The 25,341-nt window shown below is 44.9% G+C and overlaps 2 protein-coding genes across 3 annotated transcripts in view; one reads left to right on the top strand and one right to left on the bottom strand.

Annotated features, from left to right (window-relative positions):
• The window catches only part of LOC135378375 (CKLF-like MARVEL transmembrane domain-containing protein 4), an 86,294-nt gene that overhangs the window by 39,202 nt on the left and 21,751 nt on the right, over nt 1-25,341 (bottom strand). The window lies entirely within an intron of this gene.
• LOC135378374 (kelch-like protein 26) lies at nt 49-20,941 on the top strand. Its single transcript, XM_064611407.1, has 4 exons — nt 49-391; nt 486-731; nt 6,668-6,869; nt 18,343-20,941. Exons 3-4 carry the CDS (start codon nt 6,797-6,799, stop codon nt 20,067-20,069), a joined length of 1,800 nt encoding a protein of 599 aa, XP_064467477.1. The 5' UTR covers nt 49-391; nt 486-731; nt 6,668-6,796; the 3' UTR covers nt 20,070-20,941.

The raw sequence follows: 25,341 nt of genomic DNA, 5'->3' as shown, positions 1-25,341 counted from the left end.
GAGTGGCGCTGCAATCGGCTCTAATTTTGATACGACATGATAGAATTTGTACTCATTTGCTGGAGTGGTTTCACAAAAAGTAACTAAAGCTATATTTTTTGGCAAAAGGAACGGAATTTTTGGGTTACTGTTACATTTATTGGCTCCCGCTTTCATCTTCATCGTCCTCGGTTGTCCTTCTCTCGGTTCTTTGCTGTACCGCCGTACCTCGTTCGAAGGCGCAAAATATTCCGAACTCCGTTCTCACAAACTGAGCATGGAGTTCGGGTTTTGATGTCCCCTACAACGTCCCTTGACCTTTCATAATGTGATGTAATCGACATGATTCACGTGCTTTGAAACAATCATCTCAACAAAACATAGTTGCGAAATCGACGAGACTTTCAACTTTGTGCGTACCTCTTCGGTCATTCCCACCGTTAATGTTTTTATAACGGCGGTCGTTTTCGCCTGTGTTTAACGAAGTGTCCCGACTCTTTTTTTAGGTGCATTCATTGCTGTGGAAGCGGAAGTCGAGCTTGAAACGGCACAGTCAAGAGTGAAGTGCTCCAGATTCGGCTAATCGGTTTCCTGTGGCTCACCGCACGACAGTTTGCACCACGTTAGTGCTAAATCAGTGCAGTGTCAACTGCATAACTGTCGGAAAAGTGAAAATTTCTTGCTGCTAACAGGGTGACTAACCTCCTCTCGTTCAAAGATGTCATCACAAACAGGATGAAGTTTAATTCGCGGTAAGTGCAGACGCACAGGTGTGCTTCATGGAAAACGGCTTTGTTGTAGTGGTCAGTTACAGCTGACATAGCAAGCACAACGCTTCGTGAATTTTCGTTTTGGGTGTTGCATTATAAGCCTTTCTAAGATGTTCTTTCGATCCCATGGAAGCAGCATCTTGACGATGAACGTCTGTCACTGAGTTTAGTCTGTCCTCTTTTGAGGCATTCGTGTTTTTTTTCTCGCATTGCGAAATCAGCCAGTGAGGTCAAGTGATTGTCTAGAACGATAACCCCTTGTTGATCAACAAGCCACGAAACTTCAATTTAAACGACATCTGTGGCGTGAATTAGTTTATCGCGTATGCGAAGCGACGTGTTTTCTCGCGGCGTGCTGATTTGGCTGTGAATATCGCATCTGCGCCGGAAAATTTCCTTGTATCGCAGATCTCGTGTAGTGTACAGAACCCTCTTTCAGACAAAACTGAATTTTGTATATTTTTTTTTATTTTCCAATGCAGGCGAAGTGCTGTAGCAACTGAAGTGTACGTCTAGAAGGTTGTGCCTCTCATTACTGTAATTTGGTTTGAATGGCACAGTGATGGCAGCTGTACCTGTGACATTGTCACAGTTTGATGTGACTCATCAAAAGTCCATTGAAAGTGACTCATTATGTGGATGAAAAGCTTAAATGACTTGTTCAAGTAGGTCGGCCATGAGCAATGCCGCTCATGCTATAGCTCTGCTTCCGAAACGTCCAGATTTTCAATTGTTTTTATGTTGTAGTGTTGGTGCATACTGTTTACAACTAAACTCTGCGATGTTAGCTTTGAACGTAGTTCACATTTCAAGATGTTATCAAAGCGAAGACAGTCAGTGGTGTTTGTGTAGAAAACGTGCAAGATGCTGAAAAGCAGTGCTGTAGTATAGGTGTCGTGCACGTGACATCACACCATAGCTTTATCCGTGCTTTTCCCCTCTTTCTGGTGAACCGGGGCACCCTATCGTACCCCACCTATAGAGGGAACGTTGCATAATCTCCATCATGAGAAAGGCCTGAGGTTGGGTGACAAAAAATGTAGATGACATACAAACTATTTTATCCTAAGCATTCCATACTTCAAAGGTTTTTTTTTAGGTGAGACATAGGGAAAATGATATTAAGAGCGCAGTCAAGCTTCTAAGAGGTATGAAACACAAAAAGTTTACACACAACGAAACATCACAACTTTATTGTGATGTTTCGTCCTGTTGTGATGTTCATGATGTTGTTTATTAAAGTTGTGATGTTTCGTCCTGTGTACACTTTTTGTGTTTCATTTTTTTAGGGATAGGAAAATTTCTGTGTATGCAGTGAGAATTCATAATTAAATGTTCTGTGAGAGAGAGTCTGGGGAATTGAATTGTCCTTTCATTTTGTGCAGGAACATCATAATTTTTATTAAAGGATGGCACTGGATGAAAACAGTTCATGACATTTTCATCAACTGCCACTCTTTAATTGTGAGGCCTAAATAGTACGTTTATTCTTCTTTTTTCTGGCCTCATCTTCTACATTACTTGTGAACTTTTATTCTTTCCAGTTTGTCGTTGGTTAATATACAGGGTGGTTTGCAGGTGCTGACATTCTGCACTCTGCAGTTACCCTGTGCATATAGGACACTGTGTTGCATGCACGTAAAGTTTTGAAGGTGATTTAATCCTGCCTAATTCCAAAGTGATTTTTCAACTTGCAGCCCATTTTAAACTGACCATGGTGAACTGGATGCTTGGTTATACCTTGTCGGCCTATGTTACATAATCTATTTCGGCTGGAAGCAACCTGGTTGACAGCGTGCTGACGCATTGCTGATCGTTTCTGTGTATGTGGAACACTTGTTGTCTTTGTGTCCGCCTTATCTATCATGGACGTTTCATGGTGCAAGAGCTTGCAACTACATTTGCAGCGGCGAACAGCTAGGTGTCCCTATGGTGTGTCCTTCGTGTTGGCTGCGTGCTCTCTCAATCTTGAACTAATCCAACTTCCCGTAACTTTTCTGCTGTAACTTTTCCCACACTCTAGTGGAATGCTGTAGACCACTTTGGTGTTGCATTCCACATATTTGTCTTTGTGGGATGTGTTGCATCCATTTTTCCTTTGAGTATGGCTGACCATTCAACACAAACTGGCCAGTTTATTTGGGGCTGTCAGCGCAACTTCATAAATGATAATAAACTGATTTTCCGTAATCCTTTTTAGTAAGAGCGCTAAAATCATCAAGATAAACACAACACAGAATACGGCCACACCACAAAGGTCTTGACTGTCAACAAGTGTTATTAATAAAGTTTCCTGTCTTTTATAAATAATGCAAACTTGTTGACAGTCGCTTTGGGATGTGGTTGCATTCCATGTGTGTTTCTTGAGGATTTTAGCACTTTTTTTTAAATATGACTTACTACGTTTGTAATGCAATCAATGAGAAGGCTGCTCAAGGGCTACATTATGCTCTAACGGACATATTGAGTCTTCAAAATTGCATGAAAACTGTCTTTCGGTTGGATTGTCTTCCAATAAATTGCAACAATTAAGAAAAAAAAAAGATAAGTGACCTCGTAATATCTAATAGCCTGTACCCACAGCTAAGGGTACGTACATTCAGTTAGTTTAATTGTGTCATCAACTTTGTTATATTGCTTATTTTGCTGTGGTTGACTCGTGACATAAATCGTCCGATGATCGTCCTTTTGCTGCTGTTTTGCAATTTCAAAATATGGCACGCACTTTTGTTGCTTCACCTTTAGTTGCTTCACCTTTAGTTGCCTCATAGGTAGGGTTTCTCGTTTTCGGTATTTAACTAAAAGCGCTGAAAACTGTTTGCCGGTAACTTTTCCGTGTGTTCGGCAAGAAAAAAAATCTCACATATCCGCCACGATACCGCCACGTGCGTCTTCCGGAAAAGTGTTTGGAATTCCTCAGTTTTAGTCTGAGTTATGTTCAAACCCAGCAGCGAGAACCTGAAAATGCGAAAAGTGGGCCAGCAGAGGCTCCAAGGGACAGAAACCTGCTGATGACTATGGGCATTTTCCGGGCCTGCTTTTGGAGAAAGGTGCGGATTTTACACCCTGTGAGGAAAGCGGAACGATGAAGCGATGTGGATGACATTCTTCCCATCTTCGGTAGCGTAACATCGGATCAGTGACGAGCGTCAACTTCTCAATTTCTCTGTATGTTCTGTTGCAAATCGCTTGTGAAAGTGATGTGTCGTTGTTGAGCTTCTGGGCATCCCGTGAAAAGGATTGGCCTGCGCTGGCTTGTGCTACACTGGACTTGCTGTCAGTGCCTGTGTCTAGCGCTAATGTGGAGCGGGCGTTCTTGAACTTGAGTATTATTCACAGGAAAGGGCGGTCCGCGATGTCACGTGAATCTCTGAATATGTGCATGACAAGTAACTACAAGTTCCAGTTGTAGGTCGTCAGCTGCAATGAATCTCATGAGTAATCAATAAATTTGAACGTTATTTCATATGCCTCATGTTTTTCACCTTTTTCTTTTTTTGGCGTCAATAACATCATTCGAAAATATTTAGCCGAAAACCGCCGGTTCTTGGTGTTAGGAAAATTGGCGATTTTTTTCTGCCCGATTTCAGAAAGAATATTCGCCGAAAACGAGAAACCCTACTCATAGGCCAGCCTCGTACAAGATACTCAAAAAAGTATTTAAGTTTAGTTACCGAGTACCTGGCAAAAAAGTAACTGAGTAGAGTACTAAATGCTCACAAAAGTAGCTCATTACTTTCAAGGCACTATCAAGCTACAATTAGTGAAATCCACTGTCACACAAAGTGAAGATAAAACGGATAGTCGTTCAGATGCTCTTGTTTTTCCACGGTACCTCCTTGGTGCATGCCCTCCTCCGCGGACATCTCGCCCGATCGGATACCCGATGCTGTACTCAGAGGAGGAGGAAGAGCCACACTAGGGAGCCTACATGCACGACTCCGTCATAGGGTGGTGTCAGCCTTTGACACACCGCTTGCCGCAGCCCGCCAGATATGAGTGTTGCCAGCGGGCATGCCGTACCATCTTGGAACCCATTCCCCGGCCGAGGTGGTATAGCGAGCATACACTCTTAGAAATAAACTTCACTGCATAGCACGCACCTAGCCAACCATCATCTCGAATGATATCGTTATCTGCCCTGATTTGTTGAAAACGAGAGGCGGATGCCTTTTTTGTGACACTTATACTGTTCATAATCGTCACAAAAAAAGGCGTATACGCCTCCCGTTTTCAACAAATCAGAGCAGATAACGATATCGTTCGAGATGATAGTTGGCTAGGAGCGTGCTATGCGATGAAGTTCATTTCTACAACACCCTTCGCGATACTGTTAAAACAGGGGACCAACATGGCAGCTCGCTAAATTTGGCAGATGCCTGAGGGTCCTTGACTGGGGATGTCACCACCCTAAAGACGGAGTCGCGTATGTAGGCTCCCTAAGCCACACGAAGCGAGTAAGCCACCTTAAACTACACACATTGTTTTAAACAACTATTTCCTTCGATTATTAACGTTTCTAGATGCCCTAATTTGTTATGACTCTATGGAACACAAGTCCTCTCCTCTGGCTTCTGCAGACCCTGAGCAGTCACTAACATGCCCTTAAAGAAGCACAGAAAGCGCTTCAGTCAGTAGCTTTTTTAAAAACCAGGCCGTTAACCTGACTGCTAAAATGCACCATGCGAAGTGACTCACTCTACAGATGCATACATATCGCAGAATTTGCGCCGGCCCTGATTGGAGTCCGGTCTTTCTTCTAACCGTGATGACATCACATTCCTCCTCGTTTCGCCCTGCAGAGCGAGTCGAGTGGGAATGCGCGCGTCGATGTTCGGGGACGTTTTTTTTTCTTTTCTTTTTTTTTTTAAAAAATACTGTGTACAGATAATTTTTTTGCGTTAGTTGTCAAGTCAAGTCACATCCTTTCATAATGTGCCAGAAACAGAAAATATTTTGGATGGCTTTCTGGGCTCCTTTAAAGGGACTATTGCATCCGGAGACGTGTGTGAGACCGATACAGTGTGTCCGTCACCGCTTCACACTCTACTTGGCCAAGTTTCTCTTCCGAAAACAGCTTACATATCAAATAAACTAGTTTTAAAGATTCACACTCCCTCTGCAGCTAAGGAAGCCCCAGTGATAGTAACACCATGATGACGTTAGCCAGGCACACAAGCGGGAGCAAAGTACAGGCGATTGTCTCAGAGGTCGTCTGCTTCACATTCGCACTGCAATATATTAAGTGAAAAGTCCTAGGTTCACATGGACTTTCGCTTACCAGTGTCAGTTCTGACACTACGGTGTTGTATGGAACACAGTGTTACACTCCCGCTTGTACGAGCACGTCCAACGCTAACTGGAAAGAACATTCTACAAGTTGATCACAGTCTCTCGACGACCTGCAGACGCCGTCCCTCCCGCCCGCCAGTCGGTTGCCAAGGGCCTGCCGGCAACTCCCTGATTGGCCTTGTCCAAGTGGCGTTTGCAGAGATGGAATTCCGGAATGTTCTCAATATCCGTCGTCTGCTCTTGCCATGCATTACATCAAATCGCACACAAACAAGTCCTCTAATTCGTGTCGGATTTTCGGTCTTATTGTCAGCGATGAATGAGGAGTAAAATGGCACTATAGTTTCGGAATCAACCGCGACGGATGCAACAGTCCCTTTAAGGCCGTGTCTCCACCAAACCTGAGGCGCCGCCTACCCAAGCAAGCAGTGCCCAAAACGGTGGGGATACCACAGAATATCTGAGATGAAATGTGGGCAATTAAATTGTTTTTATATTGTGGCTAGAAAAATCTGACAACAACAAAAAAATATTTTGGGGGCATTTAAAATAGGCGGGCAACGTTTTGGGGAGTTGCTCTCTGCGTTATGTTGCCACCAGAAGTGAATCTTTATTTTGCTCTGCAGATAACGAGCCAACCGCACAGGGAACAGTGAAGTTTGTCAGCATGCGGACAAATCCTGTACATACGTGACACGAATGCACTTTTATCATCTGCTACGTGAAGCAAAAGTGCAGAGGAAAAGATATCCATCATGAAGGAAATTGGGCGTCGGGACACGTTGTCGGCACATCAGACTGTGCAGTTTGAGTCTCCTTCGCATACAGGTATGGGATCCTCTTTTCCGTACATGACGTGCTCACTTGATAGTCCACACTTTGACAACACAGAAAACGATGACAACAAGAAAAAAGGGGAAACATTGGAAACAGCAGTGAACATTAGAGTCTGTCCAAATACTGTGCAGAGATGATAATCTGTAGTGAAACTTACAAGTGCGATCATCATATGCTGGTTTTGAACACACTAGTTTTTGACATCTTCTATGTAGTCCGCATTAATGCAGACTATTAGAAGATGATGGTACAGGCAACAACTTCAGATAATGACTCAGTAATATTTCAACTAACAAAATGTGATGGCTTCCATTCTGCCACAGTTATGACATGAGTAGGACAGCAACATTGATGGGGGTGGAGTGCATGCTTCTCTATGATGCATACGTGGAAGTATACATCATAGAGAAGCATGCAGAATGTATGCATAGAGTATGCAGACGGGTTAATATCCTGGGATGTTAATAGTGGGGCTGTGCGAATATTCGAATACGAATCAAATACTAACAGAGTGTTTACCAACCTGAAAACCTGGAAAACAGGAAATTGTAAGGGGATTTTGATGTGACTCGAAAAGTCAGGGGATTGTCAGGGAATTTGGCCAAAAAGTCAGGGAAAATCACAGACAGGTGCCGTGATGATGCGCGGCGAATCACGAGTGCCGACCGGTGGTTGAGCGGTAATGCCGCAGCAATGTTACCGCGAGTAGCAGTTCGCCAGTACGACAAGCTCTGAGGCAGCAAAGTAGGATAGCCTTACTAATACTTAATAAATGGTATGTTATATGAGGGATCTGTACCAAAACGTAGGAGCAGGCACCAAGTTCCCTTTTGTTTTTGTCAGGGAATTCGCTTGAAATAGTCAGGGAAAACCTGGAAAAGTCAGGGAATTTGAAGGCTACAGTTTGGTAGACACCCTGACTAACCACTCGAATTATCTGTTTCGCGAATCGAATATCAGGTACGTATTCGATTTTTCAAATATTTCACCATTCGTCTAATATTCGTCGAATATTCCACTAGTTTCGCGAACACATCTGCCCAAGTTGTCAAAAGGTACGAACGATGACGCACTGCACAATAAAAAAAGAAAGCATAATTGAGACAAAAACGTGTACCATATGCGTCCGAACCCAAACCAAAACTGCGCTCTTTCTGCAACTACAACTCCGGAGTGAGTGCGGGCGGCGTGGTGTCAGGTGTCAGCGAGCGCATTCCGAGCGTTTGGCAGTTCTATCAGCAGCGCACCTAGTTCAGTTTCCGTTTCGTGCATTTTGAAGGCTTCCTAAAGTTACGAAACATTTATTCAAGTCGCTATGAACAGAAGCACTTCAAAGAGTGCCATATGGCAATATTTTATGAAGGTTACGCCCGAAGACGCAACATGCAATGCGTGCGACGCCACACTCGGGACACCGTCAAGCACGACTACGCCACTTATGAACCACTTGAAGAACAAGCATCTCTCCTCATGCATTTGCTTTCTAGAGGCAGGAGGCAACAGACGGGCAAAGGAAAAAGTAAGCTCGCAGCAGATATTACAAGCAACATGTCAAAAGCGAACTCTTCCAGAGAAGGAACGCGATGCAATAACGCAGAAAATTGCGAGAATGCTTGCGATCGACCTACAGCCGTTTGACATCGTCGAACACAGGGGATTCAAAGAACTAATTGCGCATCTTCAGCCCTTGTACAACATACTACATCGCACCACGTTTTCCAGAAGTGTGGTCCCAGCACTGTACGAAAGTACAGTGTAGAACCTAAGGAAGGAAGTTGATGATGATGATGAAAAAGGACTTCAGTCTATTTCTTTCACACTGACCTATGGATGTCCAGAACCAACCACAGCTATATCTGTGTAACATGCCACTACCTGACATCAGACTTTCAAATCGAGACCATGACCTTAGCAGGTGCACATATGCCTGAAAAGCACAATGCTCAAAACATTCAGAACAGGCTTGCATCTGTGATTGAAGAGTGCAGTCTTCCCACAGAACAGCTACCTGTGTTTGTTGTGACAGACAATGTCAGAAATATTACTTCTGCTGTTAAGGCTGTGGATGTCATACACCTTCCATGCATGGCTCACACGCTCCAACTTGCAATTAAAGATGCTAAAGAGCAAACTGCTGGGATAGGCGCACTGTGCAAGAAGACTCGTGCTATAGTTGGGCACTGCAAGCATAGCCTGCAAGCACTCAGGAGGCTCAAAGAATACCAGGAAAGGATGGAGATTGCTTCAGTGGGGCTTATCCAGGATGTTGATACACACCGGAACAGTGAATGAAAGTGACATGATGTGTAGGCTGCTGAAGTTAAAAGAAACAATCGCACTTGAGCTTCTCTCATCTGACACTGGAGTTGAAAACTTGACCGCAGGTGAGTGGGAGGCAGCATCTGGTATGGTGACAGCTTTGCAACCCATTTGCAGAAGCAACAGAAAGACTGAGTGGGGAGAAGTACAGCACTCTTTCATCAGCGATACCATTTCTGTATGGGCCTGAAGCTGTCTTAAAACAACAGGTTGTTGCTGAGGGGCAAGCCTCTCTGTTTGCAACAAATTTGCTAGAAAGTCTCAAAGTTTACTTCACTTCCCACACTGATGATGATGATTAGTATTTTCAAGGCGCAGCGGCGACGAAGGCTATAATGTGCCAAAACGTTGTTAAAAGTGTCGCAAAGAACTCCAGATAGCTACAGCGTGTGACCCACGTTACAAGGATATATTTTGCACAGAGCCAACGCGGCACACCCTGCTGGTCAACTCTATTGCTGCAGAGATGCCGATAGGAACTCCTTCAGAGGCTGAACAGCCTTCTGCGTCAAGAAGCCACGTCACTGAGCCATCTTGTAGTTCCGTATGGGACAGCATTGATAAGTATTGCACCCATTTGAACAAGAAAACAAGCCGAAGGGCCTGCGATGTCCCGCCAGGAATATCCCCTTCACTTCTGGAGGATAATTGGCCAGGTGACCATTCATCATCTTGCAAAGGTCGCCACGAAATATATAGGGGTGCCAGATACAGAATTTCCGAGTGAGCGTCTCTTTTCAGTTGCTGGGGATACTGTAACAGTAAGGAGAGAAAGCCTCACACCGCAGCATGTGGAACATTTAGTTTTCCTCCACAACAACCTCTGAGCTGTGTGGGCTTCAACCTGGTTTTTGAATGCTTCGACTCTTCTTTTCACTACGCCGTGTATACTTGACCCTGTAATTACAACATTTTGGTGTTGAAAATAAATATCTGTCGGGAGTATTTGACATTTGGTTTCCGATTCGGTATTCGGTTCAACTTCAAATATTCCGATTTGCACAACCCTATTTACTAGTAAGGTTTCTCCTACATTTGTATGCGAGTTGTTTAGACAGTGTGGCTGTTTTTCAGTGGATCATTACCACAAAAAAGTCCTTCAGGCTTGTCCAGGAAGCTTTGATGTTTAGTAGTGCATTGTCAGTGAAGCAGTCAAACTCTTTTGCAGTTTAAGAACTTTCTCACAGTATTGTATATGTGCATGTATACGTATTGTATCGGAATTTACTATGAACTGTGTTTGGGAAACCTCTCTGGGTGAGAGCAAAAGCTGTTGCATACTGATGGCTGAAACCGGAGACACGGAGACGAGAGAAATTTTGTCGTCTCCGTGTCTCGGGTTCTAGTCTTCAGTATGCACCGGCTTGTCTGCGCCCGCTCTCTTTTGCTGCTGCATAGCTCCTGCAAAAGCTTATGCTCCATCCTCTAGGTGTTCCAATTCTGTAGTGGTGTATTTAGTGGCTATGAAAGTAAATGCATTGATGTTTGAGTGAAGTTGTTGTAGTGAGCTTGCCATTATGTAGACTCATGCGCAGTGCTTGGTAGAGCCATAAACTTTTGGAATTCTTGTTGTCTATGTGTCTATCTCATAAATATGTCACAGACGTGGCAAAGGTATACAGCAGGTTACGATAGAAGTTTACTCGGGACTTTCTTTTGCAAGCACCCCCATGAAAGTATTTGCAACAGTTGATTGGAGCAGGTGTGCCCAAAGTTGTATCATGTGCCTGCATGAAATGTTCATCAATGTACTCGAAGTAATTCAGTTTGATAGCCCAGCAAAATTCATTAGTTTGTTTGTTTGTTGTTTGGGGGGTGGGGAGGTAATGGTACTACAACCTGCCCAGTCGAAAATGACAAGCTGGAACCAATTAGGGATCATGCTGGTTCTGATTGGTTCTTGTGGGTTTGAACTGGTTCCAGCTTACCATTGGAGACCAGCTGAGGTGGTCTGAGCAGGAAATCTAACCTGCTGAGATGGTTCCAGCGGAATTGGAGTCCATGTACAATTGGTTTAAGCTGAATAATACCCAGTTGAAAGGGTTCCAGATGGATCCATTAAGGCTGGTACCAGCTGGATCCATCAACGCTGTTTTCAGGTGGATCCACCTGGGCTGGTCTATGCTGGGATTTGTTCCATAAGCCACCTTAGATGGAACAAGTTTCCAAATGGTTCCAGCTTGTGATTTTCAACTGGGTGGGGTGGTGTCCATTTTGTAATTGCAGTGGTGGACAGAAATCTTAGAAACGTTTTCTGTTGGTCTGTCAGTATTTAGGACAATTGGCCTTCCTGGAATGTCACCGGTGTCAAATCAATTCAACGTTGATACTGTTGCGTCACTGTGCACAAACGTTCTACATATAAGGGAATTGCATCGCTTCAAAGTACTACCTTGCGCAGCTCAGTGTCTACCAGCTTCCATGGCATAGTGGTTAGGATGATCGCTTTCCACGCAGAGACTGGGAGGTGACACGGGTTCGAATCTTGTCACCGGCTGTGCTGTCTGAGGTTTTCCCTGGGTTTTCCGAAGACTTTCCAGACGAATGTCGGCACAGTCCCCACTGAAGTCGGCCCACGACGCATACTAACCCCCCTGTTCCCCACTCCTTCCTGCTGTCCTCTCTCCATCTGTCCACGTCTGTACGCCGCTCATAGCCACAGTCGCTTCGCGGCGCTAACACAGAATTTAAAATAAAAAAAAAAGCTCCGTGTCTGAAAAAGATCCTGACATTTACCCTCACACTAATAGATTTGGCTCAAACAATATTACTCCTATATTGTAAATTTGAGGATTAACATTGTTCACAGGCACTTGGTACAAATACGGAAGCACCTGTTTCTCTCGCATATGCAAAAGGTTCATATGGAGGTCCTTGAAAACGACATCCTAAGTTGTCTTATATTATAGTTATTGTATACGTCCACAACACTAAGGACACAACTGTGATGTGTGAACACAGACTACAAGACCTTGAAAATGTACAACTTCACCAAATATTGCAAATGAGACAATAATGTTCATGTCGCAACAGTCAAGCCGGCCAATTTCCTTGAGACAAATATCACATTACATGATAGCAAACTCAATACAACAGTATACACGCACAAAAAAAAAAAAAAGATACAAACACCAATGCCTTCACTCACATAGCCAGCACTCATGCAGCAGATTGATATGCCTAATAGACAAAGAATATGCAGAAGATGTTAATGAGGTTAATGACTTTGCTTCTTCCTTTGCACATTCGCCTCCTGATGGGATTAGCCCGAAATATTTTTTAGGAATTTCATCACAAGGCACTTGCACAGGCACATAGTGAGGCTCTTAAATCTAAAAAAAAAAGTGTCATTGCTCTGCAAGTTGAATTGGATACCAAATACAGTGAGATCTTTTTTTTACCAACACATCTCTCAACCAAAAGCCAGTGTATTGTTTTGGCTTATCATGCACTTCATTACAAGCACAACCATGGTTCCAAACTCAGCCCCAGAAAGCTGGTGACTAATCCAAGAACAACTGTAGGTGCATGCTTATTGATCAGTAATTTGGTAGAAGCGCAAAAGAAATATGACAAGACACAAACACGTCAAGAGACATCACACACGTGTGTGTTTGGTCTCTCGACATGTTTGTGTCTTGCTATATTCCTTTCACGCTTGTACCAAGTTATGGACCTGCACCAACAAAACAGTACATATTTTTTGACATAACTAACACTGTACAATGTGATATGAATAACCTTATAGGAAATATGGTCCATTATAAATTGAAGAGCTGTTACGAATGAGAATCTTTAGGTGTTGCAGGTCACTACCTACAGGTCTCTTGAGACTAATCATAGCTGCACAAGGTGCAGCTGAGGGGTGACTATGGTGAATTTGATTGTGACATAGAAGTACACGCCTGTGCGGCCTTCCCTTTGCAGGTCATGCAGGCATGTCGAGCCAACCAACACATTTACATTTACACACACATTTACGTGTACTTAGTGCAGTGACATTTGTTCATTCGAGCGAAATGTGAATCAATTCCAATACATTAACATCAAAAGATTTCATGGTGCATTGGAACTGCACTTGTGTTTTCAGGTTTTATGATTTATGATTGGCTTTATGTTTTCTGATTATGATTATTATGATGATGATATGATGAGGGGGGGGGGGGGCGCTTTGCATTTTACGTACTACCAAGTACGCACATCAAATACGTTTGACCGAAATGTATTCTGTTAACTATGCCATTGTACTTGTGTTTATGAATGGAAATTGTTGCCTCGAACTTGCTGAATCGCTGCACCTGCATTTCCATCACGCATCAGCATCACGATGACTGACAATTATATGAAGACCATGGTCTTACCCAGGCAGCTTCATCAGCAAAGCGTGCGCAGGCAATCTTTGCTTTCCACAAAGTATTTTCAAAGGGATGGCTTCTTAGTAGAGTGGTGGTTTCATATTCAAAATTTTGAATATGAAACTAATATCTGATGCTATTCGAATGCTATTCGCAACCTATTTTCAGTGTTCAAAACTTTCGAATATTTTTCTAATACTAGTACTGAAGCGAGGTATCGTGAGCGCCATTCTGCAAGTGGGCTTCACCTCATTACATCCAAGAGTTAGGTGAAGCGTAGATTATTAATAGTGAAAAGTAGATCCCGCTCCCATGCAGCAGTCTCCGAACTAAACAAGAAGACGCATGACAGGGTCGACTCGTAAGAATCATATTCCTTGAGTATGAGGAGCACAGAAAGGACACACACACAGATGAGGAAACACACGCCCAGACGGCTCAACATTCAACCGGACGACTCATCGCACAGTGGCGCGATAACCACAACAACCGCACAACTTGGCAAGCAATGTGGCTTGCCTATTTTGCTTCCTAGCCAAGGCAAGACAGTAGCCAGTGCGCATGCACAGAGCAACTGGTTCTCTCCTCTCTGCAGACGCAACCGGCTTTGCAACATGAGACTGTGGCGGGCGGAAGCACTTTAGTGCAAGCTTAATCCAACATTGGGTTAACGTTAAGAGGGGATATCACCGAGGAGCCATCTCCGATTCACGACTTTTTCGCATGTAGATGGCGCCACACAAGCAGCCGGGTCTCAGCAAGGTGAAAGCTCTAACCAATACCCCTGTTACGGGTTACTCCTCTGCGGGATTGTGTAGTTCCATAAACACGTGTGACCTCCTTGACTATTGAGGTGCAGGGATCTCCCGCCATGTGTGGGTTGCCAACGTCAACTGAGCTAAAGGAAAAAAGGCAGGTCCGACCAAGGCGAATTCTTCTTCATTGTCTCTTTGTGGACTGCATCTACTGACTTTTGGGGTTGATGTTATCTTGGCTTTCCTAAGCTTTCCATGTCAGAGTTTTTCGACACCAGCACGCAAAGTCCAAGTGTTACGTTTCGTTCGCCGTGCTTATTTCTATAAAATTATATTGACCAGCTGATGTTTCTTTGGATGAGAATTCCAACAGTAAAACATTTTGCACACAGACGGCTTTCGCAAAGCCAACCCTTGTATATTCACAGAAAAAGTGTGGTGCATTGATTGATTGATTGATTGATTACATTAACCATATAAAATTTCTCCAACCTACAAAACACGCACGCAAACGAGGCTACGCTTGATGTTTATGAGTCTCATACCATTCAGTATTTCTCCTTTCTTGGAAACGGTCATAATCGGGCAGGAGGACACAAATAATAGGGGACAAAACATTTTTGTTTACTACAATGTCACACCTCCTTCCTATTTGATGTCTGGCATATGGGTGTCGGAATAAATGGTCCTAGAATATATGCCCCCCCCCACAGAAAAAAAAAAAAGCCATGGCAGTAACCCAAGAGTCGCAGTCAGTAAAAGTGTGGGTGATATCGTTCGGTGACCTCTTGTCCGATAAGCGATTGTCCTCACCCTGGTGAACTTCATTCCGATAAAAATTAATTCGCGGGGCTCACTAATGGAATTGAATCGGGATTTACCGAAACCGTCAGATGCCACGATTGAAAATAGGTCAGTGGTTTGACATATCTCCTTTGTTCTGGAGATGAGTGAACAGTGATAAACGGACATCTAACAGAAATGATAAATTGTTTTATAGCTTACGCGTCGAGCATAAAACTGTCACCAGAATAGTTGAATAACATTTTCTTCTTTTTCTCCATTTTCTCCTATACCCATACGCATGGTATCCACCATAGAGCACTTCACGGACCCGTGCAGTTTTTGCATTGTGCAAAAACAAACAAGGATGATACGACATAGCTCCGGAAAACGTGCATTGTCATACCGATCAGGTCGGAAAAACCCAAGGCAGGGAATAGTCTGGGAGAATGTGACACACACACTATCTCCAACTATCCCAAACAGCCGACGCTTTTGTCGTTCCCTTACCTAATCTCCCAAAAAGAGCTGTTTCAAGGACTTCAACAGTGGGAATGGAACCTGTCAGTAAAGGGAATTTAGGATAGGGCATTGGATTTACGATGCTGCGTGTCGGAGGGATTCTTTTTACCCCTTTAGTCCGCGATGTGGCGCCACAGGGAGGTGCAAAATATATAAATCAAGCAGCGCGTTACCTGCCTTCATGTTTTATCATATATCAGGAGAACAGGTAATCGGACGCGGATGATCCAGGTGTTAAAATATTCTAGAAAGATTTTTGCTTTGCTGCTCCAGGAAAATTTCTGCATAAGTCTCTTAGTTTTTTTAGAAGAGCGCGTCAAAGCTTGAGTATCCAATTTTGGTAATTTTTTGTACTTCAGTAACGTGTTTAGAAAAACGGCTTGAGAAAACCAATAATTTTTCCTGAAGCGAGAAAGCGCATTTTCGAACGCTATCCAACAAGACCAGTCTCCTGAAAATCGGTTCATTATTTACCGAAAGAGACTGCAAAGTTTGTCCTATAGAAAATACATGGGGTCGCCGGAGGTGGTATCCCCTCTTAAAGGGGCAATAAACAGGTATACGAGGCACACTCTTTTAGATACATTGTGATACGTTGCCGACCGTGAACGTTTTCAAAAAAAATATTGTTGCGAAAAAGTAAATAATGGCTCCAAACCGACTGAATATTCACTGCACTCTTTCGCCCTCATGCCCCGCCCTGCGATGTCCTGGCGACAATAGCGACACGTCATTTTGACGTCGCGCATCATCAGCCATTTTGAATGCGGGACGCTTAAACATCAATTAATTTGTTGTCATATCGAGAAGCGAGGTCAACTCTAAACATATTCCCACTTGTCCAATCCAAGGTAGCCAGTTCAAACTGTACCGAAAACCCTCAATATTCTATTTCACATGCGCACTATGTTTTCTGTGCTATATTGCTCCACGAGGTCACCGCGATGTTCCCGCAACCGGTGCCCTCGTGAGCTGCAGCTTGTCTCAGTGGGGTCCGTCATTGGCTAGGAGAGCGTAATCTCTCCCACTTCCAGCGCCTAGAATTCGGTGTTGCCATACGCTGGAATATAGTGACGTGACCCAGTTCCAAGGATAAGGAGAGGCACGCGCGGATTATGCTCTTTGAATGGCACTGTTTCGTGTTAAAGATGCTCGCTAGAAGCAAAAGAATTTCATATTTGGATATAGTGAGCTACGTTCTTTCATTGGGCGTAATAATTGGAAAATGTTCGTCGTCCTGTTTTGTGCCCCTTTAACACTTAATCCAACGTTAGGTCTTAAAGCCAGCTCCATTGGGTGAAGACAATCGCGTCGTCTGCTACAAATTTCCGCCATCTTAAATTTTGCGTCGTTTGAATATCGTAACGAACGTCGACGTGCAATTTGTGCATCCCCAACTTTTCCGACTTTTTGGGAGAAAAAACAGCACAAATTATGCGATCAAGTATTTGTCAATTATAAACTCTGTAGATGCTGAGAGATCTTTCAGCAGGTATAAAATGATTATAGGCGACAGACGGCATTCGCTGTCAAAGGAGAACACAAGATATCATGTAATGCTGAGTCACAACAGTGCTTTGAATCTAAGTTTATAAAATATTTTTTATACATATCCAAGACATATACAAAACTCTTTGCAGCGTCGGGAGTTGGAAACACGGAGGAGGACTGTGCTTTGAACTAAGTCGACTGCAATTGTCGTTGAAATGGGAAACCGTGCTCATGATACGCACGCTGAACTGACCACAGCGGTGTACAACTGTGACTGATGGTTCTGACGTATTATGCGAACTACTTCTTAATGACTCGTTAACTAACTTGTTCAACAACTATTATGTTTAAGCTCTCCTGGGAAGTCCAGATGGGCTTTGGAATTTCAGACACATTACTGAGGTAGTGCTGAACGAGTAGTGTTGAATGTGAGGGCAGTTGAGCATCGCAAAGAGAACAGAGGCATAGTTTTGTGTCTTCAAGTTATTTTGAGAAAGTGTCGTAGCCTTATCACAGCTTGACACCCAGATAGTTTCTTGGAGAGGGCAAAGTCTGTTGCTGCAAAACTTGTGACCGATGTGCCTTCTGGTGTCAAGTGAGCTCCTGTTACATGTGCAAATAAAAGCCTCCCAACATCGGCTTTTTCCTCCCCCTCCCCCCCCCCCTTTTGAAATCTCCCTAATTTGGATGTTCCTAAGTTGGCAGGTATGTTAATCTGAGCTACGACAGCATGTCTCTGCACCTAAGATGAGGTGAACAGAAGAGAGACCACGTGATTAGCCAAGTAAGCGGACAACTCATCGAACATGTGGTTAATATTTGGGTATATCATCCAGGGGCGGATTTGGGGGGGGGGGGGGGGGGGGGGGTCCGGATGTCCTGACCCCCCCCCCCCCCCCCCCCTCCCCTCAATTCCAAACTTGAACATAAGGTTCAATGGACCAATCTCAGCATGCACCTGGCACTTGTCCATAGCGGACCTCCCCCCTCGGAAAAATCCTAGATCCGCCCCTAATATCATCATTCTGTTGATTAGCCCCCTTTTCTCATGAATGCTGAGACTGTGCAGTAGTGCACCTGGTCCACCTCAAACTTGCTTTCCTCTTATTGGAACCCAACCAATGAGGGTAGGGCCTTCACAAATGGGGGAAAGGAGGAAGCTGCAGGGATGTGCAGTCCCTAGGGTGCCGCATCGAGGAGGTGCTGCTGTATGGTAACTTTGGATTATATTCATTGCAGGAACTCTACTCAATGGCCTAAACTCCCTGCGTTCACGTGGCCAACTCCTGGATGTCACGCTCATCGCGGGAGGCCGTGAATTTCATGCTCACCGAGCCGTCCTCGCTGCGTGCAGTGACTACTTCCGTGCCATGTTCACCGATCCGATGCGGGAGAGCACACAACATGAGATCTGTCTCAACGGCGTGAGTGCCCAGGGGCTACGTTCTCTCCTCGACTATGCTTACACGTCCAAACTTGCGTTAAGCCTCGCCAACATCCAAGACGTTCTATCAACTGCCAACCACGTAGGACTGACTCCCGTCGTCGAAGCCTGTTCCTCTTACCTTCAGGAACAACTTGATCTAGAGAACTGCGTCGACGTGGCCACCATTGCGGAGACATACTCCCTCCGCCGGCTGAGGAAAAGGGTCTATCGCTTCATCTGCGCTCACTTGAGGCAGTTTTCAGAAACTGCGGAGTTTCAGAGGCTCTCGGCAAACCAGCTAGAGCATCTTCTTGCGTGTGACTTTCCCGTGAACTGCCCAGAAGGGGATGTCCTCTCCTCAGTTTTGAACTGGGTAGCGGGTGACCTTCGTGAGCGTCTGCCGCACGCGAGGGAGTTGCTATCCTACGTTTGCTTCTCTGAGATCCCAACGCCACGTCTGGCAGAACTCTGGAGCTCACCAGTGCTTCAGTGTCTATTCCCACGCCGAATTCTTCCTCAGCCAAGCGGCATTCCTCCACCAAGTCTGGTGAACACGCGTGGCATGGAACTGGTCTTGTTAAAAGTTGGAGGATTTGGCCTCTCTGGAGTCACCAATGAAATCACGTATTATTTGCCGAGTGCTGGGAGGTGGAAATACCTTACATCAATACCGCACGTGGAACAGTGCAACTTTGGAACAGCTGTACTCGGTAATGAGCTGTACGTGGTGGGAGGATGTTTCAACCAAAGTCTACACCAAGAGAACGTCCATCCATTTGGATTTCGGTATAATGCACTTAGTGGAGAATGGTCAACAATGGCTCCGATGCATCGTGAGCGCTGTAGGTTTTCATTGTGCGTTGCGAGAGGCCATCTTTACGCAATCGGTGGAGTGGGAGAAATTGGAAACGATGTTGAGGACGAGGATAGCGGATTGTGCTGTGAACTGTACGATCCACGAACTGATGCTTGGCTTCCCATTGTATCACTGCCAGGTCCGCGGACTCAGCACGCTGGGGTATCGTGGGGCCCGTACATTTTTGTCTCCGGTGGATTAGACGGCGATTCAGTTCTTCACACCCTGCTGCGTTACGACACACGGAGTGACGTCTGGGAGGCCATGTCTCCGATGCGAGTCCCCCGAGCCGATCACAGCATGGTGTGCTACGGGGACCAGCTCTACCTAGTGGGGGGTTGGTACGAGGACCCTGTGACAAGCGGGAGAGTGCTTGTGGATGCCATTGAGGCATATGATATCACAAACAATGTTTGGGCAGAACTTACAACTGTGCCAACACCACGGTACCACACTGGCGTTTCAGTATTGGGTTCTTGGTTGTACACTGTGGGCGGGTTTCACAGTGACACAACCTTTGACCGTGCAAGCGGCGTGGTCGAGAGGTACGACCTGGAAGGGGGTCGAGGCTGGGAGGTTGGAGAGTCGTATCCTCAGGATACGTGGGAACACACGTGCTGTGCGCTTTTTGTGCCGCGTTGCCGCGATGACCTCGATGTGATATCCGACAAGACATTGCTTTGAGTTATGCACCTTTTGTGTGTAGATTGTAGTGGTAAGCTGCATTGCTTCAAGGCTGTGGTCCTTTTTGCAATTGGTACTTGTCACAGTCACTCATTTTTAAGCTTTTTTTAAGAGAAGATTTACGTTTAGCTAAAGAGCCAATTTCCCACTCTTGTTTACAGAGCAGAGGTTGTGACAGATACCGTACAGATTACATGCCTTTCGCTTTCGCAGAACATACTGGCGTTCTGACATTTAAGCAGCCATATTTATTGAGTCTTTTTTTTTTTTTTTTTTTGCTGTTTGTCCAACTCCCATCTCTCATTTTAATTATGTCACTAAAGTTTCCTCCTTTTGTTTTGTAACTTAGCTGTTTATTTTTCTGTCATCAAATACAGGCTTTAACGTATCGAGTTGGAAATTTTTTCGCTTCTCTGCGGAATTTCTGCTGTAGCAGTCTCCTGCTTTTGCGCACAGTGCTTCCGTCTCTGCGCTTCTGCTCACACTAACAGTTCCTAATGATGCCTTACACATTATCAGGCATTGCTACCTCATCTTATGCACAGTGCAATGTATGGTCTGAGGCTACACCCTGTCCCACACACTTACACATTTCTGACAAGCAGGCTACTTCATCTTGCATAAAGCTGTGAAGTATATGTGTGTTAGCTGCAAGTTGGGCACCGAAGGTTGTGAAATTTTGCCATGCTGTGTAAATGAGTCCATGTTGGCATGTAGTGCGAAGAACACACAAGCTGCCCATTTGTTGTTTCAGTACGAGTCGCTTTGTAACGCAAAGCTTGAAATTTAATTTCTCGCCCATCATTTTGTTTTCTTTTGTAGCTAAAAATTATGTAAATGCTTGGAGATTATTTTGAAAAGATGTTGCTATATTTTCACACACACAAGCACAATAGTTATAGATGCAGGATAAGACATGCTTTAAATTCTTATGAAATTGCAACTTGGCAACTTGTTTTTGGCACGTGTATGGCTACAGAAGGACTGCCTGGAAGTTAAAACCAACGGTTGCACCATACATTGTGCCGAAAAATTGCATTTGTGAGTTAGTATTCAGCAACACCATTTTCGAACATTGCAAACATTGGTGCTTTCCTTTCTGTCAGTGCTACATGGAAGAACAGTATGCTCCATCTGCAAAGTGCTGCCGCTATTTTGTTAGTGCATCACAAATTTTTTACTGCACATGTTGAAACTGCAGAGGTTGTGTGTGAACTGTATTGTAGCTTTCACTTTTGCTAAGAACATGATTATATTTAATGGAGCTACGTAATTTATGAGCAAAAGCTGCAAGAGTTTATTGATCACTTCATAGGTGCTATTAGTAGTAACTGGAAGTTACTGTGAGTGAGAGATCCTACTGGCAGCAAGACGGTGAAAAAGATGCTTGTATTGCCTATGCTGTGTTCAAAACGGCTGCAGTTGCTATTGAATATGCTAAACTGAAAGCCTGCTCAGTGATCCCTAGATGAGGTTATATTCAAGCTGGCCTTTCGTTGTTGAATATGCCATGCAAGGTGTATACTGGTGTAACTCTGTGCAAGTATGTTTCATGGCATTTTTGTTAAGCTCTGAAAAACATCTGTGCCTTTACTTGAAGCATGCAGTAAAATAGGAATGCGACAAAATCTTCGCTGCTGTAAGGGACTAACTGTTACCTGTCTGCATGTGGCATCGTGACAGAACTGTCTTTAACTTATGCACACAGCAAAGTATCTGTGATACTATTTATTAAATGTTTCACCCACATGTTGTGTTCTGCCTCTGTATATTGTGTTGTGGGCTACTACTGTACTGTGGGCTGGACTTGCTCTTCAGGTGTCATTTTGAGTGTCTTTTTTTTTTTGCTCGTGCGAATCAACATGGGTGTGGTCAGAAGTTTCAACACGGAATGTGAAGGACATTCACTCTTGCTCTTAAGGAGGTTTGAAACAGTTCACTTCTTTGGTACTCACATTATCAGATATCTATCGTAATTCTTACTGTGTATGCCGCAGCTGAATTTGGAGAACCACGGAACGCATGGATGCTGTGTGGATAATGATTGGATTAATTTTTAAATTTACTAGCTACAGCAGGGAGACTGAAAAAAAATGAGCATGGAGATTTGATAGGCACTTCATTTCGTGCTTTTGAGCGTGTTGAAGTACATATAGTAATTATTTGGGGTGATTTTGCATACAAGGCTCATCGAAAAGTTTATGAAAGGTCTCATTAACGTGTGACTAAGAAACCAAGATTGCCCCCCCCCCCCCTTCGAAGTAGTTTCCTTTGGAGGTCACATACCGCCGGAAGTGTTGCTTCCAGTCTAGGTATACATGGGTGGATCTAAGGCGAGGGTGTTCGGATGTCCTGACCCCCACCCCCCACAGGAAGGGAACTGAAGCATGAAGGATTGTAGTTCTTAAAACGCCAAGCAAACGGAGACAAACATGCACATACACACACAGCAAAACACAACACAAGTATACAGAAAGTTAGCAGAATAGAATGGTACATGCAGTGCAGAATGACTCCAAATACTAATGTTCAACAGCTTACGGCATCCGGTGAATGGACCTTTTTTCACAAAGGCTTATGCGCATGACCTTGGGGCGCCGGAGGGGGTTATCTCAGTCTTCATTATATGGCGCAGTATGGGGACGACATAAGTGGGGAGACCGCAGGCTAATCCCTTATCAAGCAAGCACGAATGGCGCGAGCGCGTCGGTCCGGTTTCCTCTCCACGCACCTTCCGTGCGCCCTTCTTTGCGACAATGGGCCTTTTTCACAATGGCCTATGCGCATGCGTATGACCTTGAGGCGCCGGAGAGGGTTATCTCCGTCTTCACTAGATGGAGCAATATGGGGACGACAGAAGTGGGGACCAGTGGGGAGACCGCACGAACGGCGCGAGCTCGTCGGTCCCACTGCGGACCGGTTGTGATCCTTTGTGCTACCCACGTGGATTTGTTTTGACACGCTCCGAGCGTGGTTCGCTGGAGAGCCGCTAGGATACGACGCGTATGTGAAAAAGCTCCATTAAGATGGCTAGACTCCCTCAGTGAGAGTAACAGGTACTGACATATATTCTTGTGTCTGAGTGGTAGTGATGGTACCATTTGAATGTTTGTGGGAATTTCCTTACCACTTAAAAAGAGCATTCCCTGGAGTAAGTAAAGTTCATACAAGTGAACATGAAAGTCTAGTAAGAAATCTGCTTGCAAATATTCCAGACGCATACCCTTTCCGATTTCTGTGCATGACAGGGGAGGCCCACAGCCTGAGATATATGGGGGGTCTGCCCCCACCTTTCACCCCTGCCTTGCCCAGAAAATCTTGGATCTGCCCCTGCTGGCAACAGTGGGAATCTTCAAATAGCAGCTCCTTCTGCTTCCCACGACCTTTTGGTTGTTGTCAGTTCTTAAAGGGTGATATTTGAGGTGGAATTTGAACTTCGCAGACGAAGTCACACGAACTCCGGCCAGGCGGTTATGGGCACTGTGGAGCCATTGGCGAAACATTGTCATTGAGATGGCAGCGTGGGAACAATGCGTCTTCGTAAGTACCCAGACAACCAAGGCCTCTTAACATCCACAGGAGGATCTACATCCACATCTACTTGACAACGAAACGTCCAGAGGACATCCCAAGAAGTTCAGATGACATACCATGGATATCACAAGACTGTCGCTGCAACATCTTGGGATGTCCATTAGGAAGTACTGAGGACGTCTTGTGGGACGTTTCTGGGATGTTTTTACTGTACCTCCTCTACCCCTCTACTGCATATTTTACTGTGCTTCCGTTGTCTTTTTCTTCCTCAAAGTTTTTTGTTTGTTTTTTTTTGTTTTTTCATCAGGGCACTACACATTTCATTTTCTGTTTCTCCTCGTTTGTTTCTTGTATCTTCCATAACCGAGCATGAGCGCGGAATTTTAAAAATAAAGAAAACGAAATACAACGGACCACGAAGTCCAAGGCATATGCAGCAGCGGCATTTCCCAGAAGGAAGCAGATGCCATATATTGCTTGTCTCGGGAACTTCCGGGAGTCCTGCTCACCTGTGAGTCAAAATGACGAGTGAAGGTTTTATTCGATTACGTACAGAAAACACACTGAAGTGAAGAATTGCTTGGAGTATTATCTCACCATCATGATAACGTCTATTTTCTACTGCTTTCTGTTTGAGACATTCAGTTGGCACAACGAAAGTCGAACTTGCCAGTGCTACACGATCCCTGGTTTCTCTCTTTCGCAATAAATGCTCCACGTCACATCCCGTCATGGCCCTGATTCGGACAATTGGGACGGTCTGGTGACCCCACTAGTGGCGTCATCAGCGTACGCGTCACCCGATGCAGGAGCTCTTTGCGTCACCTCCCCCACACACGCATACCACGCGATACGCGATACAGAACAATATCACATGCACAGAGAGGGCTCCTCTAGTCGCCGCAGAGCAAGAGAGGTACTGGGGTGGCGCGTCACCCGGTGTGGACCGCATCCCCTAGTGACGCCACTGTCCTGAGGATATACGGCTAGGGACGTCCGGCGGACATTCATTTCTGGATATGGAAGTGATGTCTGAAGCGCGTGTCCGTCGAACGTCCGCAGGACATCCTGTGAGGACAACGACGTTTGGACTTTTTGAGGACGCCCTCGGACATGGGTGGTTGTCTGGGTAACATTCAAGAGTCCGAACTATCTGTTTTATGTACCTCTGTGTCAAATGTATTATTTGAAAACCTTGTTTTGAAAGAAGAAGAGCCCCCCCCCCCTTAAAGGGACGGTCTCGTACAGATCGAGCGATTCCGAAACTTAGCTGAAATTATATTCAAGAGTGCTACAGAAACACAGTCGCGAAGTTTCAACCAGAACAACGAAGTGGTTTTCGAGAAATTTGAAGGAATATGCCGTGACAGCAGACGACGGAAGTCGCAGCTGCATTCAACTCCCTCTCATGCAACGTCACATGTGACGTGGTTATGGTATTTATGGTGGCAGGTCGCCCATTGGGCGACCGAAGCGCAATGCACAATACATTCGGAGGTGTATGCGCTTTGCGCTTGGAAGTTGTCACGCGCGACGTCGTAATGTCTGATAGCAAATTTAGCGATAGTGACAGGTCCCTGTCACTAAGCGGTGAAGATGAGCTCATCGGCGCCGATCGATTGAAGAACCGGGGACGTCGACGAACCTTTAGCTACTGACCCTTTGCCACAACAACGTGGTTAGCCAGTGAAAGTAGTGGATGATCCGGAATCGATTGACGGGTAAGACTCATCCATAA

The sequence above is a fragment of the Ornithodoros turicata genome, chromosome 1 (genome assembly GCF_037126465.1).
Source record: "Ornithodoros turicata isolate Travis chromosome 1, ASM3712646v1, whole genome shotgun sequence".
In the NCBI taxonomy this organism is placed as follows: Eukaryota; Metazoa; Arthropoda; class Arachnida; order Ixodida; family Argasidae; genus Ornithodoros; species Ornithodoros turicata.
This window is presented reverse-complemented; position numbering and strand designations above follow the sequence as displayed.

Excerpts from the sequence above, each read along its gene's own strand:
- LOC135378374 (XM_064611407.1), top strand. The coding sequence starts at position 6,797 with ATGAAGGAAATTGGGCGTCGGGACACGTTGTCGGCACATCAGACTGTG. Across the intron at positions 6,870-18,342 it reads TGAGTCTCCTTCGCATACAG|GAACTCTACTCAATGGCCTA; the intron begins GTATGGGATCCT and ends TATTCATTGCAG.